Source organism: Alosa pseudoharengus, unplaced genomic scaffold, assembly GCF_046254945.1.
Source record: "Alosa pseudoharengus isolate Yale_2024_CS ecotype anadromous, Long Island Sound unplaced genomic scaffold, YU_APseudo_1.1 YU_APseudo_1.1_scf_1, whole genome shotgun sequence".
Lineage (NCBI taxonomy): Eukaryota > Metazoa > Chordata > Actinopteri > Clupeiformes > Clupeidae > Alosa > Alosa pseudoharengus.
In genome coordinates this window covers 38,026,149-38,048,228 of record NW_027468564.1, presented here as the reverse complement: position 1 = coordinate 38,048,228, position 22,080 = coordinate 38,026,149, and the positions used below count along the sequence as shown (strand labels likewise).

Here is a 22,080-nt window from a genome sequence, read left to right as displayed (position 1 = left end):
TTGATAAGAGGGGAGAGGTGTATTGATAAGAGGGGAGAGGAGCATTGATAAGAGCACTAGGGGAGAGGTATATTTGCTTGACTGCTGAGATCAAGGGCCCTAATTTAAATGCTGGGAAAAGTGCAAGTCAGTCTATGAGCAAATGTCTTTTTCATGAACTAATGGCTGTGAGACAGCTTTTAACCAAATATCAACAATCTTGCTCCAGTATTGCTACTTCTCTTTAAGTCTAAATCAAATTATATGCAAGCATTGATGGTTAGAAATGGAAAATAAAAGACATAAGAAAACAGAATGTGCCTGACGTATTTCCTACAGTTAGCCAAAGCAAAAACGAATAATTAATTTGGAAAGTAGGCTACTACTATTTTTAGAGAGAGCTCTCTGAGACCACAACAAAGTTTGAAGAAAGAAAAGGATTAACAGCTCAACTAAATACTCTAAAACTCGTCTCGGACTGCATGTCCAACTGATTTGTCTTCCGTTGCCACTTGGTTGATGTTCTTCGCCGCCCTGATTGCCGATTTCATCGCTGCCTCTATCCAGCTGTGAGGGAAAGCCGTGTGCTCCCCGGCGAAGTGCACCTTGCCTTCGCTCTGAAAGAGGTCCTTGGCGTAGTACAAGTGTTGGTACGGCGTGAAAAGGGCATAGGCGCCCAAGCTGTAAGGATCTGCACTCCAGCGTTTCACCACCACGCCGGTGCAGAGAGATCTGACGTCGGTGGTGCTGTGGATCAGCTCCAAATCTCTCAGGGTCAGCTCTTTGAGGTCCTCGTCGCTCGCGCCCAGGAAGAGGAGAGACTCATCAGACCAGGTGTAGGAAGCCAGGAGGACGCCGATCTTGTCGTTTCCTGGGAAACTGTGGCTGGGGTAGTAGATGTAACGAGAGGGTAGGTCTGTGATGCTCTTTCCTCCACGGATACCGTCCTTCTCCCAGAACTTCTCACTGAAGGTGAGGATGATTTTAGTCGAGCTGTCGTAGTGGACTGACCTCAGGGCCTCCATCTTTGGGATGGACAGAGGTGGATGAAAGTCAATGAAAAGAGCTGCTTTGGCTGTGGTTGTGACAAGGGCAATGTCGGCATGAAGGTCAGGCTGCTTATCGTTCTGAAATGAGACAATGACCCCGTCTTCTGACTGGCTGATACGTTTGACCTTGGCATTCAGGGAAATGGGGACACGAATTTTTTCTGCCAAAGCTTTGGGAAGCAGGTCCGCCCCACCTATTACTTCATCGTACCTTCAAAACAAAAACCAATAAACCAATAGAATATAGCTGTAGTTACTTATTGCATGCACTCTTGCCAAACACTCAATGAATTAGCAGAGGCGTAACCAAACGTATGCATAATGTAAGTTTATGTTTACGTCGTCTTGCCGAAAGCCTGTTTTATTGGTCACACACTACTATACACTATTTAATATGCCATTGATGTGAATAATCTATATTAATATCAATATGAATGTAATTATGATGGTATACCAGACATGTTTTCCACTGATATTTTCATCTGCAGAACAATTATATGAAGAGCTCTTTTCCATTTTTGAAAACATTAATACGTCATGTTATGTAATTGTGTGTTTCAGGTAATATCAATAATGGTGCAGTTGTGTTGTATTGATTGAGTAAAGATAAATTAAATAACAATAACCCAATTACAGTTCCACTGAAATTAGTTGGAAAACAACATTTTAAAAAATGATTTATGAAAATGCATGCATTAAAATGGTAGATATAGGGCAATTCCACGCAAAAGTGTCACATCCATAACGCCAACTAAATACCATGGCCTCGTGTTGGCGTTATGGATGTGACTGTTTTTGTGTGGAATTACCCTATTGCATTTTGGAAAAGAGCTCTTCATATGTACCAGCTAAGCTCTGGCACATGATGGCTTAATGGTAACTGATGCATTAAACACACAGACAAAGGTGAGCTACGTGAATGGTTGCTTCACCAACAAGGACATGTTGCATGCTATGCATTGAGCCACTGAATTACTACGTACTTAGTTGACCAGGGATAAGTCCAAGTTGGTACTGCGTTAACAGAGTACATTTAACTTATGAGTACACTGAAAAATGGGTAACACTCCATAACAAGGTGCCATAATAAATAGCAAACTAGTAATTACCTAACCATTTGTTAATATTTGTTAATTGTTACTAACATATCTATTTGGCACGAGTTAATCGTTTTTTCATCATCAATTAAAGGTAAACTATGCAGTATTGGCAATTTCCTTACTGTTTTTTCAGTTTTTGCTTCTTTTTCGCTGGCTCTGTCATGACAAATGTCTGAGAAACTCCATCACTACCTTTTTCTAGCCGGTGCCTGGCGTGTATATGTATTTGAATGCAGTAAAGCAATTCGTTACACTCGTTATACTTCCTGACACTGAGGCCGTCGGCCCACGGGCCCACAGTTGCAAGGGTGGTTTTTCCTCTCACAGGTGCTAGGTGGAAGCGAGACGGCCACCATTCAACCCGAAAAAAGTCATATAACCATTCCAATGACTCTGAAGCTGTTAAATGAAGGTAAATTAATACTTTATTGATCCCCAAGGGGAAATTCAAGAAAAAAACACGGAGCTACCTTGACATGCTGCCACTGTTGTCGGCGCCGGAACCGCTTGCAATAAAGTTGGTTAAGCTTAATTAATATATTAGTAGTATATAGCTATAAGCGTGGGGCCCCTTATAATAAAGTTGGTTAAGCTTAATTAATATATTAGTAATATATAACTATCAGTATGGGGGACCCTTATAATAAAGTTGGTTAAGCTTTATTAATATATTAGTAATATATAATTAGTCAGACGGTGAAGGGACTGAGACCAAAACTGGCTTATCACATTTATTCCTTTAGGACAGTGATTCTTAAACTTTTTGTCTGGTGACCCCACAAAAAAGTATGGCGAGGTCTGGCGACCCCACTTTCCCCAAACCCATTCTAAATCCTTACTCAAATACCCCCCTCAAACTTTAACAACTAAATCAAGCAAAAACTAGAAAGTCATTTGTTTTATTTACTTCATATGAACAAGAACCGAGAAAACCAAACAATCACGATTAAACAAGTGTAGGCTGCCGCCATATCAGATCAGATCGCTATGTGCGTACCGCGCGCACACACAAGCACGCACATGCAGCATTAGGCCCACAACGTTACATTAATTATATTTATTGCGATAACAATAACAATATTTTTTTATTTCCCTTTTCTGGTTTACTATCTTTAACAATTTCAATGGGAAGGGTGGGCATGCTTCCGTGAACATAGCAAGTTAATTCTAGGAGGAATGCTGCATACGGCGACACGGAGATTTTCCTCCACGGTGCTGAGCCGACATCTGTATTTTGAGATGTCGTTTCATTTTGACAGGTTTTAAGCTCTCATTCGCCAGAACATCGCCGCAAATCACACATTGTGGGTGGTCGAGGTTATCTTTAACTTGGCAAGTGAATGCATATTTCAGAAATTCTTTCTGATAAAGCCGACGCACCGTTTGTTCTTTTTTATTTTCACCGGCCTGTAGACTTGTCCCATCTGAGGATGGCCCTTCCGAGGTTTTGTTCAATTTTTTAAGCAGCCACCTGTCCATTTTGGCTAGTAGGCTACCTATGTCTTTTGTTTTGTTTTACTTAAAATAGCAGGAACAAGTTGAGTTTGCATAGTGGGAGCAGATAGTTACATTGTTTCTATCAGCGGACCAGTAGCCCATAGTTTGAACCAGATCTCGTTGAAAGACGAAAATATTTCTCTCTTCTCTTAACTGCGTGTAAATAAGAAAAAGGCAGAAAAGGCCAATATTATTTTCCTTAGTTTCACCTAATAATAATTTCAGACTGAATACAGAAAATAATTGGCGACCCCACGGAAGTTTTTGGCGACCCCATTTGGGGTCGCGACCTCTAGTTTAAGAATCACTGCTTTAGGAAACGTTAAAACAAAACAACAAGTAGTTGAATGGGCTATTACATGCATCATTCCTATACCATCACTGTCAGCCCTACTAGCAAGGGAGACATGCGACATGGAATGTTCAGGTGCACAGAACGACAGTTTATTAATATTCTGAGATTCACTAAACACTCACAGACGTAGACCATACGGTGGTAATGCATAAACATAATGCTAAACTAAATGTACATTAATTTCCTGCTAGACTGAATTGCACTTTCCATGCACACTAAGCTAAACTACACTGAATGCATGGAAAGTTGCTAGCGGAGTTTACAGCTAGTCACGTTAAACTCAGTGTGTATGAACTCGTGGTCATAATGAAAACATTAATAAACGTTCTCTAAGTTGCTAGAATTGCACCCAAATCTTAACAATACATGTAAAGTAACATAATACAGGTGGTATATCAAAGTTTTCAACTTAAACAACATTTTACAGTTACAAAATTAAAACAAAGTGGGGAGAGCTTTATACAGTCAACCTACGCAATGCAAAGCATACCGCTTCTGATCGGCTATGGCAACAATACAAGGACAAAACGCAGCAGAGCTGCAGTATAGCATTTCTCCAAAGGGGGCTCCAAAACACCAATCTCAATAAAGCTGCTTAATTACGGCGAAAATCACCTACAAACACTAAACTGCATTTCTAACTCTGTTACCCTCCCCTGAATTTCACCAAATTCAAGCAGCAACCAAATAGTACTTCCAAAGGCAAAGAGTACACTACTTTCAAACACTAGACAGAGAGTCACCAATTACAGGACAGCCAACCACAGAGGTATCCAATAAGGATGAAGTGGAAGAAGAGGAGCGCAAACTCACACAACCAACCACTGGCAGTAGGGTGCCTTATACACCCCACAAGACCATAAAGCCATAAACCATAAATTCCATAAATTATCCACAAAGCTAATCAGAAAAGCTAGATAAATAATAATATGTCACTAACTTTTATATTAGCATATAGTTTGTAAATAAACATTTAACATTTAAATTATGTAAGAAATAACTGTTAATTAGTGCCAAAAATATATTTAGTTAACTATTAACATATATTAATACAATATTAGTTAATAGATTTGTTAAAACATTAACATACAGATTTTATGCAAACAACTAATATTTAATTAATGATGAAAAAACTTGTGCCAAATAGATATTTTAGTAACAATTAACAAATATTAACAAAGGGTTAGGTAATTACTAGTTTGCTATTTATTATGGCACCTTATTTTGGAGTGTTACCGAAAGATGTCCTTCAGTTCCAATAATGAAAAATGTGGTCTCTCGTTCTGCTGATGCAGTGAGATGTAACTTTGAACTCTACTGTGAAAGAACAGTTACAGCCATTTGGAATCATTGTCAGGCCTTACTTGACGTCGTCTCCGATGTCGGACTGGTCATAGATCATCTCAGTCAGTGCTGTGTACATAAGGCTCTGCTCATTGAGCAGGTCTCCAATCATCCTAATGGCCTCAGAACTCAGTCCAGACTCTTCTTCCAGGTACCCCTACCAAAACAAACAATGTTTTACAGTCAGGGTGGAAAAGGAAGAAGGATTATGCTTCATTTTCAGCTGATCACATAATTCAGATCCAATCACAATCACCAACAAGATGCAAAATTTGGTTACACTTTACTTGACAGTATTGACATAAGAGTGACATGACACTTTCATGAACGTGTCATAAACAAGTCATAAACGTTTATGACATAACGCTTCTCTCATTAAGTTTCATTCGGTTTTTGATATAACAAGTTAGGTTAGGTTAAGTTAGGTTTAGGGTTAGAGTTAGGGTTAGGGTTTGGATTAGGGTTAGAGATCATGATTAGGGTTAGGGTTCATGTGTCATGACAGTGTCATGTCACTCTTATGTCGATACTGTCAAGTAAACTTTTACCAAAAAACCTTTACCAGAACCCTGCTTGTCAGACTCATTTGGAAAAAAGTGTGTTTGCATGTGTTCGTGTTTGTGTGTGTGCATATGTGTGTGTGTGTGTGTGTGTGTGTGTGTGTGTTCAAGTGTGTGTGTGTGTGTGCATGCATGGGTGTGTTAGTGTGCTGGGGGATTGAGGGAAAGGATGGGTGGGTCTAGGAAGAACGATTTAGCATATATATGGCATATACATACAATATGGTTTGTACATAATGCATGCAATTTCATACTTACAATATATTGACACCGGATGAAAGTGGAGAGAGCAAGCTTTTGAAGTATTGCTTTAAAGAAGCCCTATGCAACAATTTTAGCAAAAATGACCTTCATTATGCAGGTTGAGAGTCGTTCTGATGGTTCTACAACACTTTTTGGGTCGTTTGGTGGGTGCTTCGTCAAAACCGAATATGCAACTTTCTGGTCATGGTCCGAACAAATCCGGATGTAACTCAGCGGAAGTATCTAATCGCGCCTCAGATTGTAGTTTCTAAGAAGACTGCAAAACGGACTCCGACTTGGCTTTGTTGCTGTTGAAATTGTAAGTAGCCTATCCTTGGGTGAACTTCGTTTTTGTAATGTGGTTTGATAGTCTCTTGAACAATGTGTTTGCTCGACCGTTTTATTGTGAGCCCTGTATGTGTTTAGCTTGGTTTCTTGATGGCTAGCTCGCTAGCTAGTGGGCGTTTAGCGTAGCAGTCACTGGCTACCGAAGCTGCAGGGGGAGCTATGTCGTGGAAAATGTGAGCCCAAGTCAGGCGAAAACCCAGAAACAGCGAAGGAATAACCAGACCTGTATAGGGTTTCTTTAAGAACTGCTTAGGCTAGTGGATACAGTTTGCTCAGAAGGTTACTGTTATAGGGTATAGTCAGGTGACTGCAGACCCTTAAATTCGTTTTTTTTAAACAAACCTTTCAAAAATTGTGGGTCACACTTTACTTGACAAGACAACTTCTGGTAATGTCACTTTGACTAATGTCAAATTGTCATAATCAAGACAACCCAAACAATGTCAACAAAAACGGAATGACACTAAATGACAGAACTCATAAATGTTTATGACTTGTTTATAACATTTATGACACGTTCATGACAGTGTCGTGTCATAGTTATGACAGTCTCTCATGTCACTCTTACTCAAGTTGCTTAAGTAGCTACTAGGTCTTTAAAGGTCCAGTATGTAGGAAATAATGGAAAATAAACTGTAACCATTCCAAAAATGATCACCATATGTTGTCAGAGAGTGAGGAAACACGATGAATTGAAGTAATGGCTTATTTGACAACATTACTCTAACCTGTGAAACCCCGTAAAACCCATGAAAAAAAATCAGTTACGGGGCGGAATCTCTTGGAATTTTCGTTTATGTTTTGAACGATTAATTCTAGAATAGCGTATTAATAATGGGCTAGCACGTCCTCCTATTTAGGTTGCCAAATTAGCAAAGGCCAACTGTCAACAGCTGTCAGTTGTAGTCATGAACGCCTACAAGAGGCAGGCAAATTTCCGAAATTAAAACAAGAAACAAATTAAGTGGACATCGGAGGAGCTTCCTGAGATGGTGACGTCTTCATCAAACTAAGAATATCAAGTCTGACTCAGAGCTGGCCATATTTCTCCACAACAGGTAGCCTATGCTAAACTTCATCTGCATCGCTAACTTCAGCTAAATATGTTACGTTGGTTAGAGAGGTATTTTTTGTTTTCACTGTTTCCGTAATGTGTAGCTGGGTCATGGTTGGAGAAACGTTAAAGCAGCTGCAGGTCAACTAACGTTAGCTAAGTCTTCATTACATCTGGCAACCCAGAAGAGGCTCGCGTCTAGTAGTCTTGAGAACCTTCACCAGTGTTTTGATTTTGGCCTACAGAACGTTCGTTAACAATCCTACAAATCGCACCTTTAAATTGCTTGCTTTTGTTAATTGCATTGACAACATTTCAATTGTTAATGGTGCAATGTAGGCCTGTAGCGACGCGTTAATGATGTTGATGCGTCGATGTTACAATTACGTCAACATCCTATTTTTTGCGTCGCCGCTTCGCCACAGCTCGCCACACACATGTGGGAGAGCGAAACGTTGCAGAATCGAGGACATAACAGCAACTTTATCACAGAATTCCCAACAAAGCCCTGCAAAAAGCCCAAATAAAAGCCCCAAATAAAAGAAAAAGTCCTAAAAAACAGCTCGCCCAACATCATCGAAGGTATGGGAATACTAATTTAGTCCCAAACATAAAAGGTGTCATTATTTGCGCTCTTTGCAAAATGGAGTTGGCATACCACAACAGCAGAGCATCTGAAACGGGGGCACCCTCAGCTACTAAACAGTTGCTAGATCTATCTAACGGTAGCAAGCAGATTGCAGTAGCTTTTAACGTTATCTGTCTAACGTTAGCTAACTCACAAGTCACGACTTAACATTAGTTAGCGTTAACTCATGCTGTGGTCGTTTACTAGTCAAATACATAACATTAGACTAACGTTAGGCAGCTTATAGTATCATGATTCAGTACGCTAGTTTGCCAATGTCAACTAATGGCCACCTTACACCAAACAACTTTGACAAGGTTAGGGAAAGATTCTTGAAAGATTGTAGTCTTTTAACTAATGCCCCCCCATTCAAGATTTATTCAAAAGACTCCAATCTTTCAAGAACCTTTCCAATATCTTGTCAAAGTTGTTTGGTGTAAGGAGGCCATAAAGGAGCCAAGCAATGTCCAGGCAAGGGCTGCACATAAGCTGGTGCGCAGTGCTCATGAATGAATGAATGTTGGGACTGTAAAACTGAAAACAGGAATTTTATATTGTGTTAAACACTCTCAGGAATGTATTTACCAAGAAAATAATGTGTATCACAAGTTTATTATCTGTTTGGGGCGTTATATTGATGATGTATGTCTTTTTTGGTCTGGCTCAGAAACAGAGTTGAATGAATTTCATGGTTATCTAAATAGCATTAACCCAAACATCAAGCTGTCTTTAGAATATAGTAAAGTGTGTATTCATTTTCTTAATTTGACTATTTTAAAAGATAACCAAGGAACTCTGCATACATCAGTGTATAGAAAACCAACAGACAGAAACACAATTTTACACGCCAAGAGCTTCCATCCAAACTGTCTCAAAGAGAATGTCCCATATGGGCCGTTCCAGAGAGTGAAGAGAATCTGTGACCCAGACCATGTTTTTGAGAGTAAATCACTAGAAATGATGTCACGATTTAAGGAAAGGGGATATAGAAGTTCTACTCTCCAAAAAGCTTACACCAGAGCCAAACATGTATACAGGTCATCACTACTACAAAGGATTACACCAAAACAAACAAAAGAGAGGCCTGTATTTGTTACAACATACAGTACAGAGGCTGAACAGATAAAGCGAATCATACAAAAAAACGGGGTATTATTGAGAGGGATGAGGTACTAAGTCAGGTCTTCCCTGAATCACCTCTCATTAGTTTTAGAAGATGTCCCACCCTACAAAATAGACTGGTTTACAGTTATCTTAAACCAGAAGGCAAACAAACATGGTTGGGCCTTAGGACCAGAGGTTCTTACAAATGCCATCACTGTAACCATTGTACTAATGTAAGACAAACAAAAACTTTTTAGAAGGAATTCACTATTAACCATAACCATTTCATAAACTATCAAACTACCTTTGTCATTTATAGGTTGGAATGTCCTGTGTGAAGTATTTTATGTAGGAAGAACAAAGCACAGGAAACATCAACTATCCCATGGCAAGACACTACATGGATGCAGGGGAGTATTGTTGCGCTCAGATGATCTAGAGTTTAGCCAGGTGCGTTTGAACCAAGAGTTGAAGAGAGAGAGAGGAGTAGTTTGCACACTGAAAGAAATGACTTAAACAAAGTCTTCAGAAAGGAGTTTTTACATTTAATTTTGGGAGCAAGCTTATTCAAATTAAAGGAACCGTATGTAAGAAATGTATTTCACTTAATCATAAAATGGCCCTGATATGTCACTAGACATTAAGAAATCATGTTCATTTCAAATACTTATATCACTGACAACAGTAGTCCGGCCAGGATATTGTCATTTAAAAAGTGAAGTTGCAGCCCTCAACTGATGTTGATGTTGTGTTTTCTCATGTCATGTCGTGTTTTGGCCTGATGCGCCACCCTCCACCTAACTACTAATCACAAAGTCAGTAGTGTTTCGGCATCTGGGTTGGCAACCTCGAGTCAGGGGGGAGGGGGAGGGGATACACCGCCCTACAGTAATTTGAAAGTGATTGCAATACCGGTTTTGGCCACAATCTTACATATGGTTCCTTTAACCCTTAGAACCCGATTGACGCAAAGTGCGTCAAAAAACACACCCTTTCTTCTCTGTTACATTGCTCCGCGACTGTTTATCGCAACGAGATAAAACCTTTATTGCATGACAGAGAAGAAGTGGGGCTTTCCAAAGAGACTACGCACTTGTCTGTACGATCAAGTATGAAAATTAAAAAAAATCATGAAATTAAATCAAATTGCATCATATTTACAGTCTATACTTCTCTGCGTTCACCTGCGCACGCATTACTTTCGTTTGAATTACTCGCGAACCCGTGATCGCATAGATATGGCAAGCATATCAGATGAAAGAGGAGAAACAGGGCTATCCATTGGTACCATGGATATCGATCTTTCTTGCTTATAAAAACAGACGAAGTGACTGCAAAATATTAACTTCATGTACACAAACCAACACTGCACACCCATTACTCCTTGAGTAATTACTCGCGGACCCGTGATCGGATATATATGAAAAAACAGACGAATTGACAGCAAAATAATAACTTCATATAGCTGGACTTACCCCACGTTTTTGTCTGTTCTTGTGGCAAAGCATGTTTATAATCCAATGCTATCATGTGTTTCTCTATGTCAAAGCATGTTCATAATCCGGTTTTGAGATCCTAGCAAATTCCTGCATGACATCCAATTCAAGGCTCACATTGCATCCCAATTTGTTCAACAAAGAAACACCTTTTTTGCCTTTACTTTGTTCATGGCAATGCAGTAAAAAGTTGAGAATCATCATGAGTGCATACACCATAGTCACACATGCTAACAGGCAAACTTGGGTCAAGTCAGGTCAGATCAGTTCGTGTCACAGATATGGAGCGCAGAATGGTCATTTTTCAACGCTAAATAAAAAATGGCATTTATTTCCGTAAATCACACACCACATATTTCTGTAAATTGCTCAGCCCCAGAGTATCCCTCCAACATGGCAATTATATTGCCCGTTTCAGGACAGTCTGCCCTACACACACGTGAAATGCATGTAGAGCTATGAGCTTGCTGTGGTGAGATACAGGTCAAAATATAAGAATTTTTATAATATGATTTTTATATTTTAATTCTTTAAAAATCAAAATAAAATCAATGCTAGTACTAATACATGAAATGATACAGATCTGGATAGCCTAGACTCTGCTGAAAAAAACAATATAATATGTGTGTGTGGCACTTACAATGACCAGAATAAATCCTTATGAATAAAGGTAGTGAAAATGCCCTAAAAACAGCTTAGGGTTCTAAGGGTTAAATGGAAAAACTCCTTTCTGAAGACTTTGTTTAAGTCATTTCTTTCAGTGTGCGAACTACTCCTCTCTCTCAAGACACTATGGAACATCACAACAGTGACCCCTCCACCTTACAGGCCTTTGGGATTGACCCCATTCCTCTGTCCTTAAGAAAAGGCAATAGGCAAAGGCAGTTAAATCAACGGGAAGCTTTCTGGATATACCGCTTGCAGGCTACTAAATATCCGGGCCTGAATGAGGAACTTGACCTCAGTGTTTATCTTTGATGTTCTGTATTCTTATGGTTTGCTTGAAATTCATACACTATGCTTGTATTTTAACTTTTACATGTCACCTATTTGTGTATGTTCTTTTCATGAATTTATTTTGTGTACGAAATTGATTTGTTAAGAAGTGGAAATGATGACATCTACTGTCTCTTGTGTGTACTAACACTTGTAACCTTAACACGTTAGTTGCCAGATGGAGGCTTCTGATTGGTGGACTGTTAGTTCATAAGAAAGTGATCTGCTTAACTCCCGGAAGAAGGCATGTAGCCGAAACGCGTTGGAGTTTTTTAGAAGGTTAACTTGACCAAGCCATAATAATAAAGGCTTTTTAACTTTTTCAATAGAGAGTGCCTTGGAGTTGTTTTTATTCTTGGCATTTAGTTTCCCATCCAAAGAGCACCTCTGACTTAACAAAACTTTAGAGTCTAGGAAGCGCTCCTCTACCCCCCTTTTTTGTACAACTTTTGAATTTTTTGAACAAGAGAGTTATGTTGGTACTGTGAAAGAGTAAACAGGCTGGCCTTTCATTTTGTATAACAGTACAAATGTTTTAATTATTTTATTTAGTCTAAAGCAGAAGATTTTTTGCTGTACAAAACTGTTTAATAAAGTATATTATTAAGATTTTTTTGGTATTTATTTGAGATAGATTATGGTTTTTATTAATCGAGCAACAGAAAATCATTAGATTAAACGTCTAATTAGTTGTTAGATTAGTCGACTAATGGATAAAATAATCGCCCGATTAATCGTTTAATAAATAATCGTTTACCCCCAGCCCTAGTGCAATGTATACAGTACATTAAATAAAATTCAGATATTGAACTTTACCTTCACAGAATAGCGGTCAAATCTTTCCAGTGCAGCTTTACAGCCATTTACCATCACCTCATGTCTCACCTACAGAAAAAGAACACAAAGAATCCTCACAAAGATGTTTTCACCGTCTTAACTGTGTTTTAAAGTCATTGTTTTTAACCTGCTAATGTCTGCCGGTAGCACGCTCCCTCCCCATGCAGACTTACCTTCTGTAACGCCTGCTGTAGCAGCTCGTCAGCGGATTTATCCCTCTCCTCTGCTGACACATTGTAATTCAGGATGTTTGGGTTGTCTTCTACCTGGAATGTCTTTTGTCGTGGTCCTCCATTCACCAGGCAATAGGTTTGGTTGTCAGCCATGATGAAGTCATTCAACTTGAGTTTCAGGTCACGAGCAAGCCAGCGGACGATACTGTTGAGAAGTGGAGTTAGTTTAAGACTGTGAAGTCCACAGTGGAAGTAGACTAAATGTAATGTTTACTGTAATCAGGAGCAGGTCTATTATATGGAAAAAAAGATTTATACTCACTGGTGAAAACTTGGTATCCTCATGGCCCCCAGATCAGCATACCAGCCCTCTTCATCATTCCTGTAGGTCTCCACCCGTCCTCCAACTCTCCCACTGGCCTCTAATATGGTTACCTTTACACAATACAGCACGAAGGGTTAGTTACTGTACAACACCTCTAATATGGTTACCTTTACACAACACGGCACAAAGGGTTAGTTACTGTACAATACCTCTAATATGGTTACCTTTACACAACACGGCATGAAGGGTTAGTTACAACACCTCTAATATGGTTACCTTTACACAACACGGCATGAAGGGTTAGTTACAACACCTCTAATGTGGTTACCTTTACACAACACGGCATGAAGGGTTAGTTACAACACCTCTAATGTGGTTACCTTTATACAACACGGCATGAAGGGTTGGTTACAACACCTCTAATGTGGTTACCTTAATACAACACGGCAAGAAGGGTTAGTTACAACACCTCTAATATGGTTACCTTTATACAATACAGCATTTAGTTTAGGATGCACAATGATAAAAAAATTGAATCTAATCTAATTTAATCTAATCTAATCTAATTAGTTTAGGATTAGGGTCAATTGCACCCTAGGGTTAGAATATGGTTATTCTAACCCTAGGGTTACTTACTGTACAAACCTGTGGTTAGGTTGGGTCAAAGTAGCATATAAAATACATTATGTGAAGAGTTCAGAAGCATTATTATTATTGTTTTTATTATTATTATTATTATTGTTTATTATTATTATTTTTTTTTTAATGAAGAAAAAGAAGACATTTGGTTATTCCTTTTTACAAAACAGATTGGTCTATTACATGTAGCCTACCTTATGTCCCGCATCTTTAAGTAACTTGCCGGCTGTCAGGCCAGCCATGCCGGCTCCAACGATGGCAACATGGCGAGGTGTGGACGTGTGGGGGAGGCCCTTCTTCATGGTCTGAAGTAGTTCTTTATAGTCAGTATCATTCAGACAATTTTCCAGATGTTGTTTGAGGCTGAAGACACAGTCGCTGTGGCTCATGGGAAGCAGGAGCACACTGACCGCAACTGCAAACACAAAATGGGAAAAACACAAGAACTCAAATTTACATCATTAATACTGTATGATATACAGAATTTTAACTAGCGTCGGAGGCTTATTAATGACAATTTAATCATAATTTGTAGGATTAGACAAACGAAACATAGATGGGTGATGAATGCAAAAAATGTAACCAGAATCAGATTCTCCAAACCACTGGATTATAGGACAGAAAACCAATATCCCATTCCACGAGTGCCCCACGAGGGCAGCTACAGAGTGTAGCACTGTAGCTGCCTGGTAGCCCTAGCTGTTGGCTGCAGCAACTCGAGCTAGTACCAACAGTGCTCAGTGGCCTCAGTGAAAAACAGATCCATGTCCAAATATTGAATTTCCTCTTTTTTAAAGCAACACCAAAGAGTTTTTTGTACCTTAAAATAATGTTTCCAAAATCGTTTCAGTCGTTCATCAACTTGTAACAGGGTGAACGGCACTTCTGCATTCGCCTCGCGGCCCTCTATCAGCTAAAACCGCATGTAAGTTTGCCAGATCGGGTAGCGGATCTGTAGTTCAATGGAATGAGACATAAGAAACTACAAATTTGACTTGCATCTGATGTCGCAATACATCGTGCTTTCATAAATCGTGCAACATATTCTACCTTGTCTGTGGACATCGTTATTTGCAAAGCCGGTGCTGGACAAACAAATAGCATGCGTGCGACAGAGGGAAAGTTCTTTGGTGTTGCTTTAATCAAATTGGACACAAAGTACAACCTACTCACGTAATGTCCATTTCACAGCACCAGGCTCCATTTGGGCAAGTTTGTCTTCGTTTCTTCTTTGCTGGTAAGAAGAGGAAGAGGAGGAATACCAGAGAAAATAAAAATGGGTAACACTTTCTTTTACAGGGTCCTTGTTCCAGTGTAGTGTGTAATATCACATAGGCCTACTTATGTTGTCCATACATAATGTATTTTGTGTTCCTACAGATCATTAGTACCCGTGTAATAAGAAGTGCTTGTTACAATACTTTGCCAAAGTGGCCTCTTTCTTTGCCGAAGTAAAGAAAGTGGCTATGGGGTGAAGTTTGGGACTCCTGACACCCTAACATTAAAGCATAACTCCGGAGTAAAAACAACCTAGGGTCTATAACGGTAATGAACAAGTTCAAACATTTGATTGAGAGCAAAATTACGTTAATTGAGTTTTGAGCAAGACCATTTTTTGCATTAACAATGAATGGGCTTGATACGCCTCTGCTTGTTTCCTGTAATTGTAAAAAATGAAAGACCTGTTGTGTAACTAACGTGAAGATCACATTTTTTTCTTGTTACCCAACGTGAAAATTGTTATATACTTAACAGGAATTTAATGTTATGGTAGTCTGCCGTTAAACAACGGGAAGCTCCTGGAAATCCTGCCAGTTGATTCCTGTTTTTTTACGGGAAATTTTCTTACAGTGCAGTTCATCCAGCCGTTCTCTGAGTCTGACAGTAGCACTTTTAGCTCCAGCTCATTGAATCAGATTAGACCATTCTGATTCAATGAGCTGGAGCTAAAAGTGTTAGCTGCGTTTTGACGGGTGCAATGTGAGGCTACTGTGCAAGACGGCGGGCCAGTCTTTCCAGACTTTCTGCCAACTCTCTTTCAAAAGACAGTAAGCTATTTAACTGCCGTATGTGCAATGAGCACCTAATGGGTGTCTTCACAGAGTGAACAAACAACCATGCATGTAGCCTAATGAGTGTCCGAGGTAAGCTATTAATGTTTTGCTCCTTATGATAAGCTATTATGGTTGGTTTTTGTTGACACTACAGCAGGTTAGAATGTCAAGAACAGACAAGCATAGCCGTGAGCCGAAAATATTTTAGGGGTGCCAGACCAACGATTGGATGTTACAGGCACACCCGGGCATATGGTTATGGTATTTAACAGACAGAAGCGACATACAAATAACAACAATACAAAGTTAAATTATCCGTGGCTATGCCACTGCTTTGTGTAATGGAATTAATGAGTCTTGAAGTCTTCAATAATTTGTTTCCCTTAAACTAAGCATTTACATGAAGCACATGATATGCCGATTGAAACGCATTCAACTCAAGATAGGCTACCAGGCTCATAATTCAGTTTTAGTTGCATAATGTCATTACATGCTTCCATTTCCAAAGCAATGGAGGCTGTTTATACCAACTTAATATTATACATATCATTGTTAATATTGTGCTATAAATGTGGCACAAACAATGCTGAGTTTGTGGATTAGCCACAATCTATATGTGAATGGAGCTGGCAAAAGATTGTTATGTAGACTCAATGTGAGTCTAGATAACCATTAATAAAGTGACAATGCACCATTTATAAAAAAAAGGTAAACAGCATCAAACTACTACTTTATTTTTTCTGCTTAGGGCGCAAATGGCCTAACCTGACTCTCGCCAGATGAATTTTGTTCCGCTTAGCTCCGCCTAGCTCTACTCACATACATCTTGGATCGGTTCCGTTGAGAGTGATTTCAGCACAAGATTGTATGGTAGAGCCAATCAGGACGCAGGGCGGGAGTTTCTGTTTCTGTGAGACTGTTCTCAGCGTCACGGGTTGGCTTCGATGTGAGTGGTTGAAGTAGCACGTCAATAGATGACGGACAAGTGGCTTATCCAATCTTATGCAAGGATTTTTTAATAAGGCCCAGCCTTCTGAAGCACCACTCCAATGGATCGATCCTAGATGGTTGAGTGGAGCTAGGCGGAACGAAATTCATCTGGCGAGAGTCAGGTTACAAATGGCCAGCGGCAGCCCTGATACCAGCCTCAAGTTTCTTGAGAACTTGAATCATCCAATCGGAAGATATGGAACCGGCAACCTGGTCTCATTAGGGAAACGTTCCCCTGGGAACGTTTTTGCAAACCCAGCCAAACGTTCCAACAGACACGTTTCTGAGGTGCAAACTAGCCAAGCAACCCAGCGGGGGTGCTAAAGAGAGACGTTTAGAAGTTGTTTACTACAGTTAGGTCTGGTCAAACTAAATTTTAGCTTACACAAGCTCAGCAGTATTCTTTGGTTAGCAAACCAAAGTTTTGGATTAATAGTGCCTATATCTCGCTACGTTTCACAAAATATAAGGGCACAAACCCTGAACTGCCGTCTATGATTAGCTGCCACATCTTGGTGGGGTTTTTTTTTCGCGAGCAACCCGGGGGATTTTAGCTCAGTTGTCAACACGCTCGACTTCCGCTCCGAGGGGCAGCTGTTCGCAGGTTCGAATCCGGCTGTGTGCAGGGCCGAGCCGTGCAATTCAACCCAACGCACGAAGACCAGAGGACCAGGCTGCGCAGACTGGGCTTGCGACGAAGACCAGACTCAGCACACAGCCGGATTCCTTCAATTTATGAGTATGGTGTTTGCGTCTGGTTTCCCTAATGTATTTGTGCTAATTTCACATCTTGAGCCCGTTTCTGTTTATCTGGAAGTTTTGCCTCATGCCACCAATCAGTTGCTGGCTTTCAATTACAAAGCTATTCTGCCATTACGAATCTCTGCCGCTCGCACAAGTAAATTTTCTGCAAGTACATGGACAAATACCCAGATAGCAAGAGTCTGGCAGACCACTGTCGGTCCATTGCCGGCATTTCTGGCGGTCCGCTGGCGGGTTGCAGACAAATTGCCCAATATTTTGCCACAATTGGTCTAAAATATTTTTCATTTGTTCAGTTATACTCCATATATCATTTGATTAACGTTTCTTAATATTCATGACAAGTTAAATTTAAAGAGATGGTGGTCCAACGGCAGACCACAGGGGGCTATGGCATTTACTTTTTGATAGGTTATTTTGCTAATCTATACCAAGGTCCACATTACCAAGGTATTGATATTAATTTGGGGCAGCCATGTCTTACTGGTTAGCGCTTCGGACTTGTGACCGGAGGGTTGCCGGTTCGAACCCCGACCAGTAGTGAAGTGCCCTTGAGTAAGGCACCTAACCCCTCACTGCTCCCCGAGCGCCGCTGTTGTTGCAGGCAGCTCACTCGCTGGGATTAGTGCAGTGTTTCTCCAACTTTTTTTCTGGGGACCCACTTTTTAAAAATGACAGACTATCGCGACCCAACTCGTGACTGTGGTAGTTAACAAACTAGATCAGTGGTTCTCAAACTTTTTCTTTCATTCCCCACTTTGATCAAGGGGGCATTCTCGAGCCCCACCTGTCCCTCATCGCTCTAAGAAAGTGGTAGGTCAAGCTTAAAATTGTCAACTTTATTGAAAGTTCTAAATATATCCTCTTCAACAGAGTTAAAATCAGCTGGTGCTGCAGATATAATAATAAATAAATACATAACACACATATATCTGTTTTCCAGCAACATATTAGGAAGCATAGGCCATTTTACAGCATTGTACAATATATTTAATGAAATACCAACATGCTGCATTAAATGGATCCATAATCCAGTCATACTGAGCACTGCTGGTTGGGAAATATTTTTGAAATAAACTTTGCAGGGATGTGATGTAGGCCTACTGTTTAATACATGGGATCACAAGAGTGCCTCCCAATCAGACGTTTCAGCGATTTCGCTCAGAAATCTCAAAAGCATAATACTGTCGCGATCGAGGCGCCTGTCCCATACTCAAGTTTTTTTGGTGAATGCAGTAATCTTATTTGCTAGGTGAGGTAGGTGCTTGTCTTTGCCTTGTAACTGGACATTTGACTCAAATGTATCGCTAAGATATATCAAATATATCGCTAAGATAGGCCAGCTTCGTCAAGAAATGTTCATTAGTGAACGTGCTTGCAGATTCAAACATGCGCTCTTCCAGGGGCGTCGCTAGACCTTATTCACTGGGGCACGTGCCTTAGTAAAAGTCTCTAGTGCCCCAGTAAAATTCTAACGCTGCTCTCGCTGGAAACGGCATTCATGAGTGAGCGCATCTCCGTGGCTTTAGTCATGACTCGAGCCTGTCACTTACCAGCCAATAAAAAAAACAAGGAAAAAGAAAGGGGCCATAATAGCCAATCAGGAAATAGCACCTCTGTAGTTGGGTAAGATTGAACGCAACAACCAATGAAAATCGTTCACATGATTCTTCCGAGTATTTCGTCCGCTGGAGCTCGTCATATCACTTTGAGCACAGAGTAAGTCATCCCGTTTTAATGTTACAACAAATTCACAACTTGTTTGACAGAAAAAATGACAAGTTGATCGCTGTTAGAGAATGTTGCCCACATAATTACACAAGACTAACTAAGCTGCCTTGACACGAGCGCTTCCCTGTGAATAACACAGTGCGTCCATTGCACATCGGGTGCTACCTGGGCCCAGGCTACAGATGAAAAAAATAAATAAAAAAAACTCCTGTTTTTCACGTCAGTTCGCGCCCCACCTGGCATGTCTCCGCGACCCAGTAGTTGGTCGCGACCCACAGTTTGAGAAACGCTGGATTAGTGTGTGCTTCACTTCACTGTGTGCTGAGTGTGTTTCACTAATTCACGGATTGGGATAAATGCAGAGACCAAATTTCCCTCATGGGATCAAAAGAATATATATACTTATATACTCATATAAATCAGCTTTGCACAGACACTTTGGACATTGTCGCATCAACACTAGGCTATATGTGTAGCACAAAGTTGTCCTATAAAACATTATGGATGTAACATGGCCATGGAATTTGCTGACTTATAAACAAGAGCCTTATACAAATTTAAGGAGCTGTGCTCTTAAAGGCAAGCTGAGCATACACATTGCGCCACCATTCCCTTGTCAATCTGGAATCTGTCAAATAATGACAATGTGTTGGAACCCTGAGTCCATTTATTCCCTTTTTAAATATGTATAATATTGCCATGTGAAAAAATTTTGTTTCTGTATGGTTGCACACCATATTCATGATGTAAAAAGAGTGCAATTCTCCATCAAATTCAATCAGATCAGTTACAAACAATAAAATATAGACCTAAATGAACATTTTAACAACATTTCTATTTGTGTGTGCACAACTTTCTTTCCATGGTAAGGATGACCTTTGCATGGAATTGCCCCAGTATTTTAAACTACAAAAATAATAAACACCTATAAAGTACACTTTATGAAATACGTATTTTGAATACATGTATCATAAATACTGTTCCTCCCTGATCAAGAGAAAACAGTTCTTACCTTATACTAAAGGACCATGTGTCACACTGTCCACAAATGACTAAGTTCAGTCGGTAAACGTTGTGTGATGTTACTGATATTTTTGTCACGCCTTCCTCCTACCCAGCTCCACCTGTATAGAGTCTGCCTGCTTGTGCCAAGGGCATCTTACACCTAGCTTTATACTGGCAGGGGAGACCGGGGACAGTTGCAACAGGGGATGGTTGCAACATGTCAATTTTCTCCAATCAGAAACAAGGTAGAGCAGCGTTTCTCAAACTGTGGGTCGCGACCAACTACTGGGTCGCGGAGACATGCCAGGTGGGGCGCGAACTGACGTGAAAAACAGGATTTTTTTTTATTTTTTTTTTTCATCTGTAGCCTGGGCCCAGGTAGCACCCGATGTGCAATGGACGCACTGTGTTATTCACAGGGAAGCGCTCGTGTCAAGGCAGCTTAGTTAGTCCCGACCTACATGAGATTTTGAACGTTGCTGCAGCTGGCATCTTTAGGGGAAACTGTACTGTTGCAACTGTCCCCGTACAGTCCCGTACAATGCATAAATATGATAATATAAAATATATATTTTTAAAAACATGTTTTACATGACAATAGTCTAAATAAAAGTGAATTGCCTCCCAAATTGTTCCATTCTTCCTATGTCACTAAAGTCCTACTGTATTTTATATCAATTTCAATATTTGACATCTGCACATAAGGCCTACTCATCTAGACAAATCTATAATTGTCATCTGATCAAAGCTGGTGAATAAATAACACTGTGATATTATTATAACTTACATAACTTGTATTTACATACAAAAATAATAATTTTGCTGCACTGACATATATTGTAATATATTGTATTTTTAACATGTTGCAACCATCCCCAAACAATGTTGCAACTGTCCCCGGGCCCGGGGTCAGTTGCAACATCTGACTCCTTACATTCAAATGCAAATTGTGAAAATTATCTTTGTAATCTGTAATTATCTTTAAATGGTTTAGACTATTAACAGACATATGTAAGTGTATTGTATAAAAAATTGGTTTGTCTAATCCAAACCGTCTCTGAGCAGAGCCAGAGCCAAATGCAAAAAGTGTTGCAACTGTCCCCAGTCTCCCCTACTTAAGCAAGCTGAACCTTAATGATTAGTTTTTTTCAACAGCTTACACACTAAATCTTTGCTTGTCACACAATTTTCTAAACATGTCTTTCAAACACCATAACCCCACACCAAATCTGCAAAACCATACACTAATTCTCAGTGTTTGACTCAGTTTTCAATTTCCTAAAACACACTTATTCACACTCAGTCCTCAATGTACAAACACTTATTACTTTACTTAACACCATCCAATCATTGGCTTAATGTGGCAAGAGCAGTATTTTAGGTAGCCTGACTATGCCACTCTGTGAATTTCACCCAGAGAAATATTGATTCAATTGTAACAGGATTCAGTAACGGGCACACAAGTTAATTTACTCAAAATGCAGGAGACGTGGTTCCATCAGTATGTTTATTAACAAACGAGTAGTGGTACAAAACAATAAAGTAGACACAAGACAAATAGGATTCACCCACACCAAACAGATGAGACAGGTACAGGGGAAGGACATCAGGGCTGAGGCTTATCGGCGGGGAGGGAGGTCACTGTAGGCCAGGAGGGGTCCTGGTAACCAACCACTCACATGTGCCACACACACGGCAAGTAGGATACACGTCCCAAGAGCACACGTGAACACAGCACACAGGAATGAGGCAGTGGCGGAGCTAGGGGGTGGCTTAGGGGGCTTAAGCCCCAAATCTTTTTTCAAAAGCCC

At 40.1% G+C, this 22,080-nt stretch overlaps 1 protein-coding gene across 1 annotated transcript; it reads right to left on the bottom strand.

Moving 5' to 3' along the window:
- Positions 1–42: 42 nt before the first annotated feature.
- LOC143127363 (L-amino-acid oxidase-like) lies at positions 43–20,400 on the bottom strand. The gene is made up of 8 exons (XM_076288824.1): positions 20,277–20,400; positions 14,901–14,961; positions 13,922–14,142; positions 13,086–13,198; positions 12,764–12,968; positions 12,570–12,638; positions 5,345–5,481; positions 43–1,239 (listed from the first exon to the last, which is right to left on the bottom strand). The coding sequence occupies exons 2-8, from the start codon at positions 14,929–14,931 to the stop codon at positions 441–443; spliced, it is 1,575 nt and encodes a 524-aa protein (XP_076144939.1). The 5' UTR covers positions 14,932–14,961; positions 20,277–20,400; the 3' UTR covers positions 43–440.
- Positions 20,401–22,080: the final 1,680 nt, after the last annotated feature.